General features: G+C 40.1%; 1 protein-coding gene and 1 long non-coding RNA gene across 4 annotated transcripts in view; one reads left to right on the top strand and one right to left on the bottom strand.

The window, feature by feature from the left end:
- LOC128695616 (uncharacterized) overlaps nt 1-20,470 on the top strand; it is a 40,122-nt gene that overhangs the window by 14,525 nt on the left and 5,127 nt on the right. The window lies entirely within an intron of this gene.
- LOC128695614 (FAD synthase) overlaps nt 9,122-20,470 on the bottom strand; it is a 41,122-nt gene continuing 29,773 nt past the window's right edge. For 2 of the 3 annotated variants that reach the window (XM_070093233.1, XM_053786338.2), the window contains exons 13-14: nt 14,344-14,547; nt 9,122-10,324 (exon numbers count right to left, since the gene is read on the bottom strand). In XM_070093233.1, the coding sequence (XP_069949334.1) occupies nt 10,263-10,324; nt 14,344-14,547 (266 nt within the window). In that variant the 3' untranslated portion in view covers nt 9,122-10,262. The remainder of the gene's footprint in view (nt 10,325-14,343; nt 14,548-20,470) is intronic. The other variant, XM_053786339.2, reaches the window with a different exon arrangement.

Genomic DNA, 20,470 nt, shown 5'->3' with positions numbered 1-20,470 from the left:
CATTAGGACGTGTTTTCTTAAGGCACCTGCTGTCCATATTCACCTAGCAGTAAGTAGGTACCTGGATGTTAGTCGACTGGTATGGGTCGCATCCTGGGGACAAAACTGACCTAATTTCCCCGAAATACTCTGCATAACCAGAGGCTTTCAATATAGTAATACGTCATTAATGTCAGCTATGGTCTGTATAAGTTGTATCATATACTTGTACAAATAAAAAGTATTCAAGCATTTTATTCGATCACAAAACACAAGTGTGGAACAGAGAAATTACATTTTAATCCTTAAACTGTCCAAATGTAGATATATATTTTTTCTACATTTGAAAGTATGTTAAATGTATAGTGCACACATGTACACACCCTACTAGCGTGTACGTACACACACTACTAGCGTGTACACCACAAGGTATTTTATATTTTGCAAGCGTTTTTGTGGCTGAACTGGCGACGGAAGGCGATGTTCAAGTGTAAGAAATTGTGAATCACTGTACGCAAAGACGCTGTGGGCCCTTGTGAGTTTAGCGTTTGTTCCTGGTTGTTGTAATATACGCAAGGATCTCCAATGCTCAGCCTCTATTGTTGGTAAACTGTACGACCCGTGCGGGCTTAGCTCTAACTGTATCGTCAGTGATGCTTATTGCTGATAAATTAGACACATGTGCAACTCTTGGGTATCTTTATTGAGGAAACGTTTCGCCACACAGTGACTTCATCAGTCCATACATAGGAGAAACTTGAACAAGATTGATGGACTGAACACATCGACTCAAGGTTGAGGGACTGATTACCGCATTCTCCTCCTGTTCTTCAAGTTTCTCCTACGTATGGACTGATGAAGCCACTGTGTGGCGAAACGTTTCCTCAATAAAGATACCCAAGAGTTGCACATGTCTAATTTATCAACATGTCGGTTCTCTGAACCAGTCATCTACATGCTTATTGCTGATGACAGTCTTAAATATTGACCTTGCTGCGAGGCTGGTTGTTTGGCTGGCTGGTTGTTTGGCTGGCTGGTTGTTTGGCTGGCTGGCTGGTTGTTTGGCTGGCTGGCTGGCTGGTTGTTTGGCTGGCTGGCTGGCTGGTTGTTTGGCTGGCTGGCTGGCTGGTTGTTTGGCTGGCTGGTTGTTTGGCTGGCTGGTCGTTTGGCTGGCTGGTTGTTTGGCTGGCTGGCTAGCTAGCTGTGTGTGTGTTAAATTTATTCGTCAGGAAAACATGTCTGGCGTCTCCAGACGCAAGTGTTGACCCCTTTCAGTGGCCGAACATCCTTTAAACACTACTAAGAAAACTGTTGTACACTTGTGCAACAGTTTGTGAATCATTATTGTACATTATAAATATTACCCAAATGATGGACAAGTGTCTCATTAATTCACCACTCAGAAGTGTTCTCAAAATACGTGTATGATGCATATGGCATTATTCATCTGGGAGAAGCGCTAAGCTCTCATGGGTCTTACAGCTCGCCCATTAGAGGGGTTAACGATACTGTTAAAAACCACACTTGGAAGACAACAAAACTCTCACTTAATCTTAAAGAGGCCTACTCCATTCTCTTAATAAATAAAACTTCGTTAAAGCAAGCAAATAAGTTAGAGAAGTTAAATTCCTTAGGCAACACTTGGACAACACATTTAAATGCAATACTCAATCCCAGCAATTTTCTGAAGTTTTAAATTGTGTACACTGCTCAAGACTCGGTACTATTCACTACATGCATACATTATACAGCCTACTTAGCTCTTCGTTCCCACTACCGAGCAAAATCCCTACGTACATATATGGTATACAATACCGACAAGGTGAAGAATTAGACGCGTGTCACATCAGGTATCTTTATTTATAGACGTTTTCTCACTTCAGTGGCTTTATCAGTACAAATTCAAGGATCTGACTGCAGAACTGTATACAAAAGACGAGGTAACCTGTCCCTCAACCTTCACCGAAATACCTTTGTTATGAGGAACATTAATGTGAAGTGATCGATGTGTTTAAAATGCGTGTGGGACCTTACTGGGGCTGGAGAAGATACCTAACTACTGGGTGGGACACCACTTGACTCCCGTGTCAGGAGACTGTCGTTTCCTGACATTTGACTGACGTGTCAGGAGACACTGTATTCTATCATATCTGACACCCATCTCCCTCCCCAAGTTAAAAATCAATTACTGCCTCTTATACAGCCTAGTCTCTCCTGCTCCTAAAAATCTCACAAGTGCCTAATTTTTCCACCCCCCTCCCCCTTCCCCCCAGCCCCAGCTACGCTCCTGCTTCTTTCTCCTTCCAATTTAACTAAACGAAGTTCCATAATATATAAAGAACTTACGGAGTTCTATAACAGGATCTGGCGACTAGCATAACTCCGCTGTCTCGCCAGTCCTCTTTCCATGCCATCAGCCTGATTAGAGAGATAGACACAACTAGCGGATTGGGGGATTTGGCTTCTAAAAGTCCACACTCTAAATGACCCCCACGGGTTTATACCCCCTTCAGGATGCACAGTGCGATCAAATCTAATAAGACACGAACTTCTCGGATTCTCTCGCTTGTCCGCGAGTGACGAGTGTGCTGTTAACCTCAAAGATAATCCTGATAATGTACATGTCTGTATCATGTTTGTTTTTAACTGGGGTGTATGTATGTATATGTACGTGAGTCAGTCAGTCTGGGTGACAGTTTTATATTTTTACACAGGGTTTTACAAGGTTAGATTTAGGGTTCCTAAATTTATTCACAAGCTAAGAAATGTTACCTACACCAGCTCATTTGAAAGCCTTTTAATTAAGATGGATGTATGACATTTGATTTTAGCTACTGGTATTCATTACATTCCCGAAATAAATGATTCCCTTTATCTTTTCTCTTACGAAGCAAAAATTTTACATTTCTAATCTTCCATAAAAGTTCGTTTTTTTTTTTGTTTTTTTTTTGCCGATGTCCAGATCACTCTCTACAGTGTTTAATGCTTCCTCTTGTCTGATAAACCTTGAAGAACCCGAGACATTGTAGAATGAAGGTCAGCCTAGCATATCCATGTACTACTCTGCCAAACCTGTGGGTAAGAATTTCGTTCCAAGCATGATAGATCGTGTCAGAAGGATATGCCTTCATTAATGATTAATATGCTCGGGCAAACCAATGTAAACCCGTTAACAGGAGCCGTTACAAACTTTCTTCATCACAGGGAAGCACACTCCCCACAAATGGATCATAAAAAGGCGAAAAAATGACCTCTGAGTGAAGCGGATATTAGACTGCTGCCACGCGAGACGAAAACAACGCTTCCCGCACCATGGAAAAATTACCGCTTACCCCAATCTCTATCCCTCTTGTTACCCTCATGGGTTTAGCGCTTATAATCCCCTAAAAGAACCTTATTAGATCACAAAGCATCATCGTGAAGGCAACTATAATGCATCTAGTATAGGCGACCTTGTAGCACAGCATTCTCTTCTACAAATTACGTATTGTTGATGGTAATGTTGAACATGCCACTGGTGCAGCTGGGAGAGTAGTAGTCATGCATAGTGATAGTCTCCTGTGTGGAGAGTGATGCAGGCATCAACAACTGGGCTCCTACACTTCAAACAGGAACTGCTACACTCCGTGCACTAAGACGTGTCCATGAATCTTAATGTGACACCTCGGTTGTAAGTGATTCTGTAGTTGGGAATGCTCTCAGCTAGACGGTAAAAGGAACGAAAATAGTTGTCGTGAACAGTTTTACACAGGAATGATGGATCTCGATGCGTATCCACAAGGTTCATGTGGTGTTGAGATGTGTCTGAAAGAGAATCGAGATGCCTCTGAAAGAGAATCGAGCAGAACTTTATAGCTTTTTCAGTGTACTATGGCCTAACTGGTACAGCTGTTGACTGTGTGTGTGTACTCTCCTATATGTATTCACCTATGTGGCTGCAGGGGTCGATTCACAGCTCCTGGCCCCGCCTCTTCGTCTGGACGAGGGATGGCTCCTCCCTCCTTAAAGAGGACGAGAGAGGGCTGTTTCCTTCTTAAAGAAGGAAGGGGGAAGAGGGTGGTTAAGGGGGATTACAAGAAGACCAGCGGGTTTCCTCGGCTTTACGAGTCAGCCGTAAAGATAAAGAAACGTATAAAATTCTTCAGCGATTTAGTGAGCTGGCAACTTGCTGGTTGGTGTGGGCGTGGGTGCGGGCATGGTGATAACGTGGGCGTGGGTGCAGGCGTGGTGATAACGTGGGAGTGCTGAAGAGGATCTGACGGGTCAAAATACTCGTTTTCTCTATACATACACACACACACACACACACACACACGCACACACACACACACACACACGTTCAAGACTCTGTATACCATTTACGTCACACCCATACTGGAGTATGCAGCACCAGTTTGGAATCCACACCTAGTCAAGCACGTCAAGAAATTAGAGAAAGTGCAAAGGTTTGCAACAAGACTAGTCCCAGAGCTACGGGGATTGTCCTACGAAGAAAGGTTGAGGGAAATCGGCGTGACGACACTAGAGGACAGGAGGGTCAGGGGAGACATGATAACGACATATAAAATACTGCGCGGAATAGACAAGGTGGACAAAGACGGGATGTTCCAGAGAAGGGACACAGACACAAGAGGTCACAATTGGAAGTTGAAGACTCAGATGAATCAAAGGGATGTTAGGAAGTATTTCTTCAGTCATAGAGTAGTCAGGCCGTGGAATAGCCTAGAAAGTGAAGTAGTGGAGGCAGGAACCATACGTAGTTTTAAGGCGAGGTATGATAAAGCTCATGGGGCAGGGAGAGAGAGGACCTAGTAGCAATCAGTGAAGAGGCGGGGCCAGGAGCTATGACTCGACCCCTGCAACCACAAATAGAGTACAAATAGGCAAGTACACACACACACACACACACACACACACACACACACACACACACTCACTTCATACCCATGTTTAAATACCAAAAGCAGAGTAGCCCTTGGTTCAACCAGAGACTGAAAGGAAAAAAAAGAGAAAAGTAGAACATGTGGGAAACTTGAAAGTGATGGACAGACGAAAAGAGAGGTGAGCAAATTAACCAGAAACAAATTTGAGAGTGAGGGGGAGAGAAAGAGGGAGGGGGAGAGCGAGTGAGTGAGTAAGTTTGAGAGTCCGAGGTATAACTCGAGAATAACACAGCGGCAAAGGCCAAGTTGAAACTGAAACACCTTCACAGTCACGCCAGAAAAAAAAAAAGTCAATAAGCAGGTAATTCGAGTGAAGGAAGAACTCATAAAAAAATGACTAGTCTGCGAAGTGTTGTACAGACGATTTAAAAAGGTCTTCAGAGTGGAAACGGGACAAAAACTGAAGAGTACACTGACGGGTACTGGACACTACGAGGAGGCAAAACATCTCTTGATGGATCTTGATGCATCAGAACAACCAGCACGGCTTCAGGGATGAAAAACCCTGTCATAAACCTATTTGAGTTCAACGACAAGGTGGCAGAAGTAAGACGAGAGAGAGAATGGGGAGGAGGTTTTTGACACGGTACCGAACAAGAGACTGGTACAAAAGCTAAAGGAACAGGCAGGAATAACGAGGAAAGACTACACTGGATCAATGCATACCTGAAAGGAAGGAAACGATGAATCGTAGTCTATGAAGTATCGGAATGGGTGCATGTGACGAGTGGGGGTTCCACAAGGATCAGTACTAGGACCGGCGCTGTTTCTTGAATACGTGAATGAAATGACTGAAGGGATAGTCAAAGGTGTCCCTATTCGCAGACGTCGTAAGAGGACCAGAAAAATCCACAAATGGATCTGGACAGGCTGCAGGTCTGGTCTGACAAATAACTCCTGGAGTTTATCCCCGAACAAGTGCAGAGTTGTGAAGTTTGGAAAGGACTTAGAAAACTTCAGACGGAATACAGGTTTGCGGGGCAAAGGCTACAAACCTTACTCAGACAACCTTTGGGGTGAGCATCATACCGAGTATATCACCTGAGGCGAACATCAACCAAATAACTGATGCAGCAAATGCGCGTCTAGCAAATCTAAGAATAGCTTTTAGACATCAAAGTTAGGAGTCATTCACAATACTATATATCGTGTACGTCAGGCTCATACTGGAGTATGCAGAACCAGTATGGAACCCACATCTGGTCAAACGCGTCAAGAAATTGGAGAAAGTGCAGAGGATTGCAACAAGATTAGTCCAGAAGCTAAGTGGTATGTCCTACAAGAGGAGATTAAGGGAAGTCAACCTAATGATACTGGAGGACAGAAGGACATGATAACGTACAAAATACTAAGAATTTACATAGTGAATAGTTACAGAATGTTTGAGAGACAGGAAACGGGAACAAGTGGATACAACTGGAAGCTGAAAACTCATACGAGTCGTAGCGATGTTAGGAAGTATTCTTCAGCCTTGGTCAGGAAGTGGAATGAACTGGAAAGTGATGTGGTAGAGGCAGAATACATACATAGCTTTAAGAAGAGATACGACAAGGTTCTTGAAGACAGAGAGTGAACTTGATAGCGACCAGCGAAGAGGCGGGGCCAGGAGCTGTGACTCATCCCCTGCAACCACTAATAAATATATAAACAAACTTGTTGGTACATTCAAAGGATCACAAATGGTCAGGCTAACCTACCCCCTTTCTACCAAAAATAAAAATTGAAGGCATGAATGATTTTCAATACAGATGCAATTCTATAAGCCTTAATCCATGGCGTCTAGCAACAGTGTATCCCCTCCAGCAAATTCAACACAAGTGAAGTCTCAAACAATCCAATTTAAATCCCTCAGTTTCCAATATGTCTGCTGCCACGATAGCACTTAAATCTAGCAACAGTGAAACTATAGATGCTGATGACTTGGCTATATTATACGTGTATATTGTCATTATATAGCATAAATTACATTTTCGTGGTGTTAGTGGCCTGGATTATCCTCCCCTTCGGGATATCCGTGATGGTGTTAGTGGAACTGGCTGCAAATTGCAATTTTTTATTTTCTCTCTCTGCATACATCCTCTTCGTGTTGTCCCTTCTGCTAAACAATTTTGTTTCCATCTTCCACTCGACTATACTGGCACCATCATAAGATGGCGTTTGATACCCTGGCGCTGCCTACTGTCGGGCCTTTGAGACCTGAGCCCGACCTCGTCTATACAAGCTTATAGTTAGTACAGCAAGCAGCACTTTCCATTTAAATCTGGTCAACCAGATAAGTAGGTACCTGGGTGACAATAAGTAGGTACCTATGTGACAGTGAGGAGGTACCTGGGTGGCAGCAAATAGTTCGCTACTGGATACCTTTAATATCTATTTTAGGTATCAAAGTATTCCTGACAGGTGGTAAACAGGTAACGTGCAGCCTTAATGATCATCGTATAGTAGATAGAATTTAAACCTCATTAACCATTTAAAAAAAAGCCGAGAAGTGTTCGTAAGGGTAGACAAAAAAAAAAAAAAAAATACCCACGGGAAAAATATGTAGTGTTACAATTACTCTGATATTCAAGTGATGCGCTAAACCCATAAGGACCATACAGCCATGTTGGTACAAAAAAAAATGCAGAAAATAATCATAGCCACGAAAAGTCGTCAGGACACAGACACACACACACACACACACACACACACACACACACACACACACACACACACACACACACACAGACACACACACACACAAAAAAAATCCGTGTCCATTACGGTATGTTGTATTTTAATAAGAGGAACGCACTAAACCAGTAGGAAGCTTTTAGCTCCTGGGGAAGGGGGAATTGGGAGGTATTCAGGTTGGATCTTAGAAAGGGAAGGACAGGTTCAACTCCTTGGATCAAGAGCCCTCTTCACTAGCATCAAGGAACTTGTCTTCGTAATTTTTCATACTAAACGTAGTCTATGAATTATCCTCATTTCCTATACGACCCTTACGGGTTAAGCGCTTCATGACAAATTTATGTTCATGAGGAAGCGCTAAATCCTCATGAGCCATAAGTATTTGCAGTCAGGTTTGATCCGAGGAAGGGGAGTATAGCGCCAGTTACTCGAAATCGGTGAAGCTGATAGGTAGTTCAGGTCTCTCTCTCTCTCTTAAACAAGATATTTGTCTGTCCATAGATATGGCACCACTAAACCTGCAGGGGTCACACACTACCTGGAAAATGAGAGGTTCGATCCAAGGAAAGGGTAGCTCCAATTCCTTTAATCAAGAGCTCTTGACTTGATACAAGGGCCATTCAATATTTTTGCTTCCTTGGTACCATTGGCGTTGTCTTATGTTCAAGAAAGTACCTGGCTAATGGGGAGGGAAGATAAGGGTAATCAGGTTTGATCCAAGGGAAGGTCAGCTCTAATTACTTGAGTCAAGAGCCACCCACTAGTATCACTGGTCCTGTCCCTTTCCAGGGACAGGACCACTGGAACCGTCTGGTTATATATTGCTTTATAACTAACATCATCAAATTTGCACATTGATTTTCAACCTGCTACTACATTATGACTGATTAAAATTAAAGAAATTATAATTACATGTTCACCTATCAGTACAATAGGAACCTGGGTGTTAGTCGTCTGGTGTGGGTCGCATCCTGGGATAAAATTAACCTAATTTGCAAGAAATGCTCTGCATAGCAAAGGGCTTTCTACGGTAGTATGTCATTTATGTCAACTAGTCCTGTATACTTTATTTCTACAAGTACAAAGATATTAAAACAATTCAGTCTCGTACCACAACCTGAACTCGTGGTTCATGAGTCTTAGTGGCCTTGTGTCATCAGATTTAGATGGGAGGAAATAGACCCTCCATTTATGTTGTGAGAGATTCTGAATTCTTAGTCAGGAAAGCACCCTGTGGGGATGGTGTAATGAGTAATACATGTACTACTAAATTTTGAGCGCTAAACCCACCAAGAGTCCTACAGCTCTTGGGAGAAATAGGAGGCAATCAGGTTCAGTCTTAGTAAAGGGAAGACAAGTTAAACTTCTTGGATCAAGAGCCCCTCGCCTACTACAAAGCACCTTTGAAGAGGGGGAGGAAGTAATAATGATTTAAATGTGACGTCTATAACTGAGGACGGAAAAAGTCAAATTTGTACCTGTGCCTCTGTAGTCTAGGGTTAAGGTTGTGAATACCATACCAATAGTTATTTATGGTATGAGCTTTATTGAGTAGTTTGGTTGGGCTTTGTAATAAACAATTACACTAACAAGTTAAATTCTTTGAGCACTGAGACAAGGGAGCGGGAACCCATCACACTTGAATCATTAGCTGCTTTGACGAGACAAACTTGGTTCTTAAGAGTTGAAGAAACATTGATGGCTCACGGTCTCTGCTTGTTGACTGTCTCTTCCCTATGATCATCAGCACCTCCTGATTAACCCTGAGAGCTGTGCATTAGTTTGCTCATCAGGGTAAAAAATGAAAGTTGACATGGGTCTGTCATAAAATATTCTGTTTAGCCTTGTGATAGAGGCATGGCAAGACAGTGTCCTGTTTGGCCTCATGACAAGACAGTGAAGGTGAAGTAGCATAGGCCCAGTGGTAAGCCATGGTAGTAGCAAACCCTGGCTTACCCATGCTAGACTCTGTGGTCTTAGTGGGATGGCTGTGATCTGTCATGATGTGAGAATGTTAGTTGGTGTTACACTACACATGCTGTCTCAATTCTCCAGGAGTATGTACAATAGTGACCCCATCAGGGTAACACTCTGGATTATCGAAATTGCGAAATTACAATTATATTGATGGGGATGGGAACACTTAACATGTAGGAATTCTACAGAGCCTGGGAGATTGTGAAGCGAAGAAAGTTCTCTTTCAGCTGAGAAATGGGATGTAACAAGGCAACTCTTGATGATGCCAGTGATCTCACAATCTACATGCACTTCCCTGTAAATTGTACAGTTTTCTGTTTTTGTGCTCCAATTTTTATCAAATTAAGAGGAATTATTGTTTGAATTTCTAGAGCAGATAACTTTCCCTGAAGTGGGAACACAGATACTGTTATGTCTGGCCAATTAGTTAATATTCTCAATGACTTGATATTGCTGAGGACTTGTACATCCAAGACAAGAAAAGTATTGGCAAACAGTGTTTTTCCAAGCTCTGGCTCCTAAAACATCGTTGGAGTTTTAAAGAAATTGGCAAATTTGAAGGCAGCTTGAGAGTAGGCTGGATTTTAACATTCTGGAAGATATTGAATTGTTTCTCTGAGGGTCTCTGGTGGAGTGGAGTTCAGAAGAGTTGCTTCTGCCTGATGAGGTAGGAGGGGTGACTTTAATTCTCTAGGGCAAGTCTCCTGGAACTTGGACGTCGCTGGCCACAGATGATAATGTGTTGGCGAACCCTGATTATAGACAACAGAATATGGTAATACTTTTGAAATCCCATGTATGTATAGTGCAAAACCTATGACTAAACACCTTGGAATGCTATGTTCATAGATGAGAGTTAGTGTACACTAAAATTTAACATTGTAAATTATAATGTAATTAGCATAATAATGGTTTTAGGTTTATATATTATATACAGTAAACGCATTAGAAAATTGCATCCTTGGGACCGCAGCCATGCTAGTTTCACAAGCACTTCTCAAACAAGCCAGATTTATGGAATTACTGTAATGATTGTCACACTATTCTTATGAATCTTTTAGTCTATAAAGCTATTATTAATACTGAACACATTTAAAAAATTTGTTACTGTATATGTACTATGAGCCAGAGTATAGTAACTATTTTGATCCAAGACATTCCTTGTAACATTAATTTAGGTTCCATGTTCATGAATATTTTAGTATTGCATGATCCTTGAAAATGTTAGTCTTAATTTTTTGTGTGTACTTTTTTAAAAATTTGGGATGTGTAGACTAAGTGCTTATGCTGAGTTTATAGGTGAGCAGTATTTAGATAAAGATCAAGATATATTTGTTGCATTTATAGATTTAGAAAAGGTATATTATAGGGTGGAGAGGGGAGCCATGTGGCAGAGATTTACAATGTATGGAATAGGTGGTAGGTTACTAAAAGCCTTAAAGACTTTTTATGGAGATAGTTCTTCGTCCTACATACCCTAATCTGTTTCCCTTAAAAAGAGATGTCGTGGTTGTTAAATTCATTTATAGATGGGTTTGTAAAAGAAGTGAATAGCTAGGGTGTAGTGATGAGGTGTTGGAGTCAAGATGTTGGATCTGCTACAAATTGGGAGTTGTAAAGTAAAAGGACACAAGTGCAACTAATGTGACTTTTTATTGTGGCAACGTTTCGCTCTCCAGGAGCTTTATCAATCCATTACAAACAATACATGGACACAGAGGGTATATAAAGGCTCAGAGTGAGGGGCAATACTAGTGAGGTACCATTTCGATGTTCACTAGTGGTAATAGTAGTAGTAGTAGTGACAAAAGTAATACAATATGGTAGAGCAATTAATTCGTACATGAGTAAAAGGATATAAAAGCTATTACTTGCGTAACATAAAAATAGGTTGGGCAAATATAGACTGGAAAGAGGCAGCTTGTTCCAATGTTCACTCTCTGTAATGTGCTTTGTGTAGTATAACAGGAGAGACTATGTGATGGCAGGGTTTACTGTTTTCAAAGCACATTACAGAGAGTGAACACTGGAACAAGCTGCCTCTTTCCAGTCTATATTTGCCCAACCTATTTTTATGTTACCCAAGTAATAGCTTTTATATCCTTTTACTCATGTACGAATTAATTGCTCTACCATATTGTATTACTTTTGTCACTACTACTACTACTACTACTACTGCTATTACCACTAGTGAACATTGAAATAGTACCTCACTAGTATTGCCCCTCACTCTGAGCCTTTATATACCCTCTGTGTCCATGTATTGTTTGTAATGGCTTGATAAAGCTCCTGGAGAGCGAAACGTTGCCACAATAAAAAGTCACATTAGTTGCATTTGTGTCCTTTTACTTTACATATTGTCGGTAATTCTACCAACTTTATTACAAATTGGGAGTTGTCACGGTTGCTTTCACCTGTTAACACGTTTCTTTCAGAAGATTCTGAAAAAAGTTGCACAGGTTGGTAGATGCATTTGGGAAAGTATGTAAAAATAAGAAAATTAAAAGCAGATGTAGAAAAGAGCAAGGTAATGAGGGTAACAAATTTTAAGTGATAATAGGTTGAATATATGGGAGGGAGTATTGTTTGGGAATGGACATGTCAGCAGATGTTCATCTCATGTTTCAGAGACCCCAAACAACAGATGATGAGAAAAAAGTGGGGGGGGGGGGGTGAGGTGAGGTGATGAGGTATTTGTGGAAAGAAGGAAGTTTATCAGTGAAGGTAAAAAAGGAAATGTACCAGAATAAAGTGTTGTCAAGACTTGTGTTAGTGTGAGGCATGGACTTGGAACATTGCATTGAGAAGGAAGCTAAAGGCAGTGGAGGAGTAGTGCTTGAGAGCAATGTGTCATGTGAATACTGTGGAGAGTTTCAGTGTAGAAATTAAAAGACAGTATGGGAGTCACCAAGGGTATGATTCAGAGGGCTTCAGGGTGGAAGGTGCGAGGGATAAGGATCTTCAAAGAACAGTTGGAGGGAGGGGGAAGGTAAAAGCTTTGCCTCGAGTCTGGGAGGTGGGAAGAGCAGTGAAGGAAGGCTTTGTATGCTACACTTGGTGTGTAATCTGCACTGTGACATCAGCAAACTTCTGGCTAGACAGAGACTGAATAAATGATTGGGTCAACCCACTTTTGTGAGAGCTGGTTGCCGAGCTTAAAAGAGAGGCCAATAAAATGGAAATGACCTTATGGATAGTTTATAAAGTAATTCACCTAATATTTGAAACCAATGAGACCTGAAACTGAGAGGTAAACAAGAGGTGACGAGCTAACAAAACAACGCTGTTAACAAAATTTCAAGTAACATACACAATAAAAATAATTAATAGCTATACAAGTATTGAATTATTATTATTATTATACTCGTGGGGAATTGCTAAGCCCATGAGGGTCATTTGACACCTAAGGAATAGGAGGTATTGTAGTTAGGTTTGAAGGAAGGAACAGACGAGTCGAATTCCTTGGATCAAGTGCCCCTTCAAGATTGCAATTCAGGGAAGGGAGTTAGTGGTGTGCCATAAATCAAATATGACAAGTTATGTGAATATAGGATAAGGCCAAGCAAGGAAATGAAGCCTATATTATTCTAATCATGGGTTAAGCACTGGCTTAGCGCTTCTTTTTGATTATAATAATAATAATGGGTTAAGCACTAAACCCACTGGGGTTATATAGTGCATGGGAAATACGAGGCAAGTAGGTTCGATTCGAGGATGATGATGATGATAGGCCCACTTCCTGGTGTCAAGAGCCCTCAGTGACATCAAGGCACCTTCCTTGAAGAAATTATCTGTATAGTAAATTACAGTGTATGTAAATACTAATAAGATAGTACATTACTCATGCCACACCTCTCACAAAAGGTGCCTTGATGCTAGTAAAGAGCTCTTGATTCAAGTAACTGGATTTATCCTTCCTTTGATCAAACCTGAATGTCTCCCATTTCTCAAGGTGCTGTATTCCCTGTTGGTTTAGCTCCGCCCCCCCCCCAATTAAAAAACAACTGTCATTCCAAACTGTGTTAAATCTCACTTGGCCAGTCATACCATGATGCAGACAGGACGTTGCTATATCTTGCAGGCAAATATGGTCATCAGATGCATGAGAAGAATTGCTAATTAAATATTGCAACCAGAATTGTGTATCACAGTGACTACTGTATATTGTAAAACCAATTTACAAAAATTACATACATTAACACCTTAGTGAACAACTGCATTAACAATTCAAGAACTCTGCTGCTGCCATTACATTTAGTGAACGAAGATTGATGGCAGTGATGAAAGTTGTCCCCGATGTGATGCATGTAATGACGATTGTTATAATAACATTCTTCAAATGAACTCGAGAGAATCTATCCATCAATATTCTAAGCCTCAAGTTCACTAATGTCAGGAGTAAGCAATATTAATAAGACGATATATCAGTACTCAAATGAACCGATACCACTCAGTACACTGGCAAATTTCTGGTAGTACACAAACTGCTAGGGTCCCGAGATCTACAGTCTCGATGGGTGGCTACCTGAGTTTTGCCTTTATGGTATTTAGGTCTAAAATAACCCCCAATTATTACTGGCAAATGTAAATGAAAGTGTGGGTGATATAATCTATGGGTTAAGAGAGACAAAATTATATATACAGACTGTGGTATTTATTTTTCATAGTAATGCACATTAACCAGACTTTGAGTTGTGGAAGTGGGAAGTACTGTGCCTGCAGTTTGAAGGGCAGGTGAGGATATTGTAATTCTAGAAGTGAGATGTTTTACCTGCACTCTGAAGAATGGGTAGGGTATTAATGTTGTAGGTCAGGTGGGAAATAGTGCCTGCACTCTCAAAGATGGGTGGGAATGTTAGTTCTAGATGCAGGAAGTACATAATTGCACTCTCATGGATGAGCAAGGATGTTGCAGTTCTGGAGATGAAGCATATGGTAGATGAACTCTTGAATAATGAGTGGAGATGCTGCAGTTCTGGAGGTGGGAAGAAAAATGCCTGAATACTAAAGGATGGATGGGGATATTGCATTTTGGTGGATCATTCAAATAGTGATGTCTACTCTGTAAGGACAGCTAAGAAATGGTAAATGCAAATGTTTCCTAATATGGGCCACCTTTACTTTTGTGGAAAATAGTGTTAAAAACGAACAATACAGGTCTCCACATTACCAACAGCCTATGTTACATACATCTGCACTCACACATGGGACACACAGTAATCAGTTAGTCTTACAACCACAGAGCTGAGGTACAAATACGTGAAACATTACTAACCTCGAAATGATTTTCTAAATGAACTATTCATTATATCGATAAGCAGGAGCATAACTTGCTCACCAGTTAGATGTCCTGAATATTGTGTGAGGATGATGTACATCAGAAACTGTTTCTCACCTCTATTATATTAATTAAAAGTTCACAATTATGAGCAGGGTAATATTTTGTGAAGGGATTCAAGGAAACCAGTTAGCCGGACTTGAGTCCTGGAAATGGGAAGTACAGTGCTTGCACTTTAAAGGAGGGGTTTGGGATATTGGTAGTTTGGAGGGACGTCTAAACTGGTGTATCTGAGCACTTCTGCAAAAACAGTGATTATGTACGAGTGATGGTGAAAGTGTTGAATGATGAAAGTTTTTTTTCTCTCTTTTGGTCACCTGTCCCCAGCAGGAAATGGCCGACGTGTTAAAAAAAAAAAATTATGACTCTGTAAACCCTTTTATTAAAAATGCTCCATATCATTACTGTGGTAACTGGAACATTATTTAAACCTTGTTATAAAGTCCAGGACAAATCATACCAGTAACTGGATTGAATTTACCTTGTCAGATCTCTCTCATTATTCATAATTTCTCTCCAAAAAGGGGAAAGGTAGACTTCATTCATATTACCCTCATAAACTTAACACACTTAATCCCATCCATGTCTTAGAAAAGGACTCAAACTTTTGCATGTATTGTATATTAAGAAACATTGAAAACTACTTGTGGAATGCATATAGTTTTATTTGTTAGTCAGGTTGTGACACCAGAAGCAGCATATGCCTTAGGCAGACTGTATTTATTAGCCTAAGCTCCTAGAATGTCATCCAGAGGTTCTTTTATAACCCTTGGAGCAATAACAGTGAGTAATGTCATTCTAATTATAATAAACTTCTGCATCAGGTGTACCCACAGACCTGTTGGAGCTAGACCAAGAGGTCACTCAGAATGAGGACCGGCAAATATTAACAGACACTTGCACGATCTACCTTTAGTCCGTAAGTGAAATTACAGTGTGATGACATATTAAACACTTATAAAAAAAAATACTTGCACAAGACAAATGGTGCAAAGTGAGGAACCCAAACATCTTGGGTCAGATTAATGGTGAGGGAGACAGAGATAAATATTCCTTCGTGTCAGCTACTGTTGCTGTATGACCTTCATGGGTTTAGCACTTGATTTTGATTAATCTCCTTCTTATGGAAACAAAGTGTAGCACGGTACTGACAATTTACATACAGAAAATTGCTGTATTCATGTGGATGTGCTAACAGGTGGGCAAGCTACCCTCCCTTTGTATATATGCAAGTTTATAATTAGCACAGCCTTGTTGAGTATTACAAGAAGGTTACATTATTGCTGAACAATGTGAAGATCAATTCAGCAGTATCACACTGTTGGATGGCAAGACTTTCTGACAAATTCAGTAAAAGAGACTGTACAGAGTAAACCTTTATTTACATATAAATGCAGAACAACCACTGTGAAAGAATAGCAAAACTCCAAGTGCTTTTGTAACTTCTCACATTATCAGTTCCTTGATAATGTGAGAAGTCATGAAAGCGCTTGGAATTTCGCTATTTTTTCACAGTGGTTGTACTGCATATTGAGACATAACCTGTTTACTGTGATTTTATTTCATTACATACAAATGTTTTTTATAAAGTAGAGCTTTGTCAATAAAATGCTACCTATGGAGAAACATAGTCTATAAAGGAAGTTTTGCTTTGCACAGTGTCTTTTTTTTTTCCAGTATCACACAACCTGAATCTCTCACAAATGATGTCGTGACAACTACCGAACTGCCTGGGTAAAAATAAATGGCATTCCTGTGGGGTATGGAGGATGCTCTGGTAACCCACCTACAACCCATCACTTGTTACGATCTCTCTCCTTGGGTGCAACAAGTGTGTTTCTAGTGGTGGCTGGCCCAAGTCAACATCCCCTAGTATTCTTCTTTCAACACACCGGCCGTATCCCACCGAGGCAGGGTGGCCCAAAAGGAAAAACGAAAGTTTCTCCTTTTACATTTAGTAATATATACAGGAGAAGAGGTTCCTAGCCCCCTTGCTCCCGGCATTTTAGTAGCCTCTTACAACACGTATGGCTTACGGAGGAAGAATTCTGTTCCACTTCCCCATGGAGATAAGAGGAAATAAACAAGAATAAGAAACTAGAAAGAAAACAGAAGAAAACCCAGAAGGGTGTGCATATATGTGCTTGTACATGTGTGTAGTGTGACCTAAGTGTAAGTAGAATTAGCAAGACGTACCTGAAATCTTGCATGTTCATGAGATGGTAGGATTGCTGGTGTCCTTTTTTTCCATCATGTATAACAATTACAGGCTTTCGTTTTACACTCACTTGGCAGGACGGTAGTACCTCCCTGGGCGGTTGCTGTCTACCAACCTACTACCTAGGCCCCCTAGTATTATTTTTTTTAACAGCAGCGCTGTATGACCCCTGTCAGTTTAGTGTTCTTTATAATAATATTCTTTCAACAAACCAGCCATATCCCACCAAGGCAGGGTGGCCTAAAAAGGAAAAATGAAAGTCTTATTATTATTATAGCCCTTGTGGCTTAGCGCTTCTTTTTGATTATAATAATAATATTATTATTATTATTAGTAGTAGTAGTAGTATTATTACAGAGCCCCAAAGGGGTACCTTCAAGTGGTTGCCTGATTTTTCATTTTTTCTCCTTTGATGCCACTTCTACCTGGGACACTGCCCTTAATGTGTGTTCTACAACTCAAGGATTTCAGCAACCTCATCAGCTGCCATTTTTGATGCACTGGAACTAAATGGCAACCCACATTATAATAAAATAATAATAATCTATTTCTACATATACAAGGTACAGTGGAACCTTAAATATCGAACTGCTCCCAACTCAACCAATTATGTAAGTGTATTTTTGTAAGTGCTTTTATAAGTGTGTTTTTGAGGGTCTGAAATGAACTAATCTAATTTACATTATTCCTGATGGGAATAAATTCATTCGATAACGGCACTCGAACAGCCATCTGGAACGAAGAAAGTTTTTGATATTTGAGGTTCCACTGTAGTATACAGATCTGGCTGATATCAATAACATATATAGAAAGCCCCTAGTCTGCTAACACTAACAGTGAACATGGTTGCCGGGTCACCATCTGGAAAAGACCCAGGCCGGAAGTACCAGCGAATCAACATGAATGAATGAAGTGAACGTGGTCACGCTGCTTCTATTGACCACAACCTTGGTAGTCATTTTGGAGTCTTGCATCCCTCTATCAGCTTAACCTTTATTTTTAAGATATCTGCCACCCTCTACTCCATCACAGAAAAGCTTATTCCCTTTTATTTGAAGGTGCTCATCCATCTGCCCCCCCTGCATTTACCTGGGCATTTCTTTGTAAAGAGCCCTGAGAGCCTATGGTTTCTGCTATCTCCCTCAACTGTTGAGTTTTGGTAACCAACTGGAGCTTTGAGTAAGGATCAGATCCCAGGTGATGCTGTCAAACAAGCATGCATGAACAACCAATCAGAGGCGAAGGAGGCATAACATGAAGTGCAATGTGTAAATTTGGCCATTACTGGGACTCAGGTGGTGTGTGTTGGTCTGAATGTGGGGGGAATCTTTATGCAGGAATGCATTTTTCATGCCTCAAAATATGTTAAGATCTATACACAATTATATATTCCATAGTTTTTCATTGTTCAATTGCAAAAAATTTTAGGACAAAATACTCCTGGTCCCAAGGATGTAGCTTCTCAGTGTTTGACTGTATATGTATACAGTAATGCTTATTTATAATTAAAACAGCTGTCTGTAAATGAAAGCATAATATCTAGTTAAACCTTGATCACTGAACAGAATCTATTGGCATATATCCTAAGTAGTGTATACAAAATACAAACATGCAAAAGCACTGATAAGTAAAAATTCTATACATAGACAGGAAGTCTCTGACTTACAAACACTAGTTGAAAATATTTGCATTCAGGAACAAGGTCAATAACACACATGATGGCATAAAAGAACAAGAATGTATGAGAAGTACCATATGTAAAGCAGATCCTTAAACCCAACTCTCTCTGCTCCTATATAAATAACAAAAAGGCACAATATAAACACCCAAGGCAGAAGAAAGAAAACCCAAAGGAGAAAGAGGGAAGGGGAAGAGGAAGAAGGAGAAAAAAGAATCAAGTCACTTCAGAACACCCATGACTTGACCTGATTCTTTTTTCTCCTCCTCCCTCTTCCCTTTCCTCTTCCTCCTTTGGGTTTTCTTTCTTCTGCCTTGGGTGTTTGGTCCATTACTATTTTTTTCCCCCTTCCCCCTGTGTTTTTGTTCCTACCCTTTGTGCACCCCTAGCTCCCTTGCAATGCTCCTCTTTCTTAGTCTTTGAATGACTCCAATACTACTACTATTACCTCTACCACTACTCTTCTTTTCCTACTACCTCTCTTGTCCCGTCCCTGTCTGCTGGCCTATATATGCTCCCTTCTCTCTTTTCTGTTAGTGTGACCTTGACCTTGTAGATGGTCCAAGTCGGACCGAAACCTCGTTATAAGCTCTCCTCTCGTATGTGTGGGTTATTTGTGTATTGCTCAAACTAATTTTTTAAAGCTTAGTGTTAGCCTCAATAACTCTATACAAGAAAATAACTGCTTATGAATGCCAGCCTGCAGTTATGAACATGTCTGACATATATAATTATCCTCCTGCTCTTTTTTTTTGCTATTAGGACTACAAATGACTTTTGTATGTAGAAATGCAACTCTTTTTTTCACAAGCTAGAGACCTCCTTGTATGTAATGTCAAATGACTACAGAGTGAAAAGGATAACTGGACACATTGAGATGGCTGTGCTGTGTACATTTTTAGAGACAAAATACTTGCTACCCAGTGATTAACTATTTAAACTAACGTTAAAGAAATACCCTAGAATTCAATCATTCATTAGCCATTTCACCCTGTATGAAAATGCTACAAAACCTAACTTAAATTTCAAAATATGCAGCACTTAACAACTTAATGGACCAAGATTTAATAGATTTGATTTAACAGAAAATCTGTGGCTGGACAACATCTGGAAGCAACAGACAAGATCTATTAAATCCAGAATTGCCTTATTCCTATAGGCCACTGAGTAATTTGTTTCTGATTTAAGACTTTGTCCCTTAAATTAGAATTGTTTATCTTTTCAAGAAATTCTGGGTATAACGAACAAAGTTGGAGAAATCCAGAATTATCAGTCATTACTGGAGTCCACTGGGTAAATTTATTACTGGATCTAATCAACTTAGTCTGCTAAATCCAAAAATTTATCATTAGTTATTATCATAGAAAGCATTCGCATAATTTAGATATAATGAACAATCTGCTTCAAAGAACAATTATTTGCCCCCTATTAGTCCATTAAACTGAGGATTCACTGTACAGTATTCCCCAACCTTCCTTATTTGAACATACAATTCAAACATTTGTATATATATTTATTTTACAGTTTTGTATGAAAATAAAGAATTTATCTCGGGTATATTATAAATTCCTTGTAACTAATGAACATGTGTTATCAGTTACTGAGGTATATTATTCTATGAACTGCGTAAATATATTTATATTTAGTGTAAACAACTATGTATT

Source organism: Cherax quadricarinatus, chromosome 42, assembly GCF_038502225.1.
Source record: "Cherax quadricarinatus isolate ZL_2023a chromosome 42, ASM3850222v1, whole genome shotgun sequence".
NCBI classification, from domain to species: Eukaryota; Metazoa; Arthropoda; class Malacostraca; order Decapoda; family Parastacidae; genus Cherax; species Cherax quadricarinatus.
This window is presented reverse-complemented; position numbering and strand designations above follow the sequence as displayed.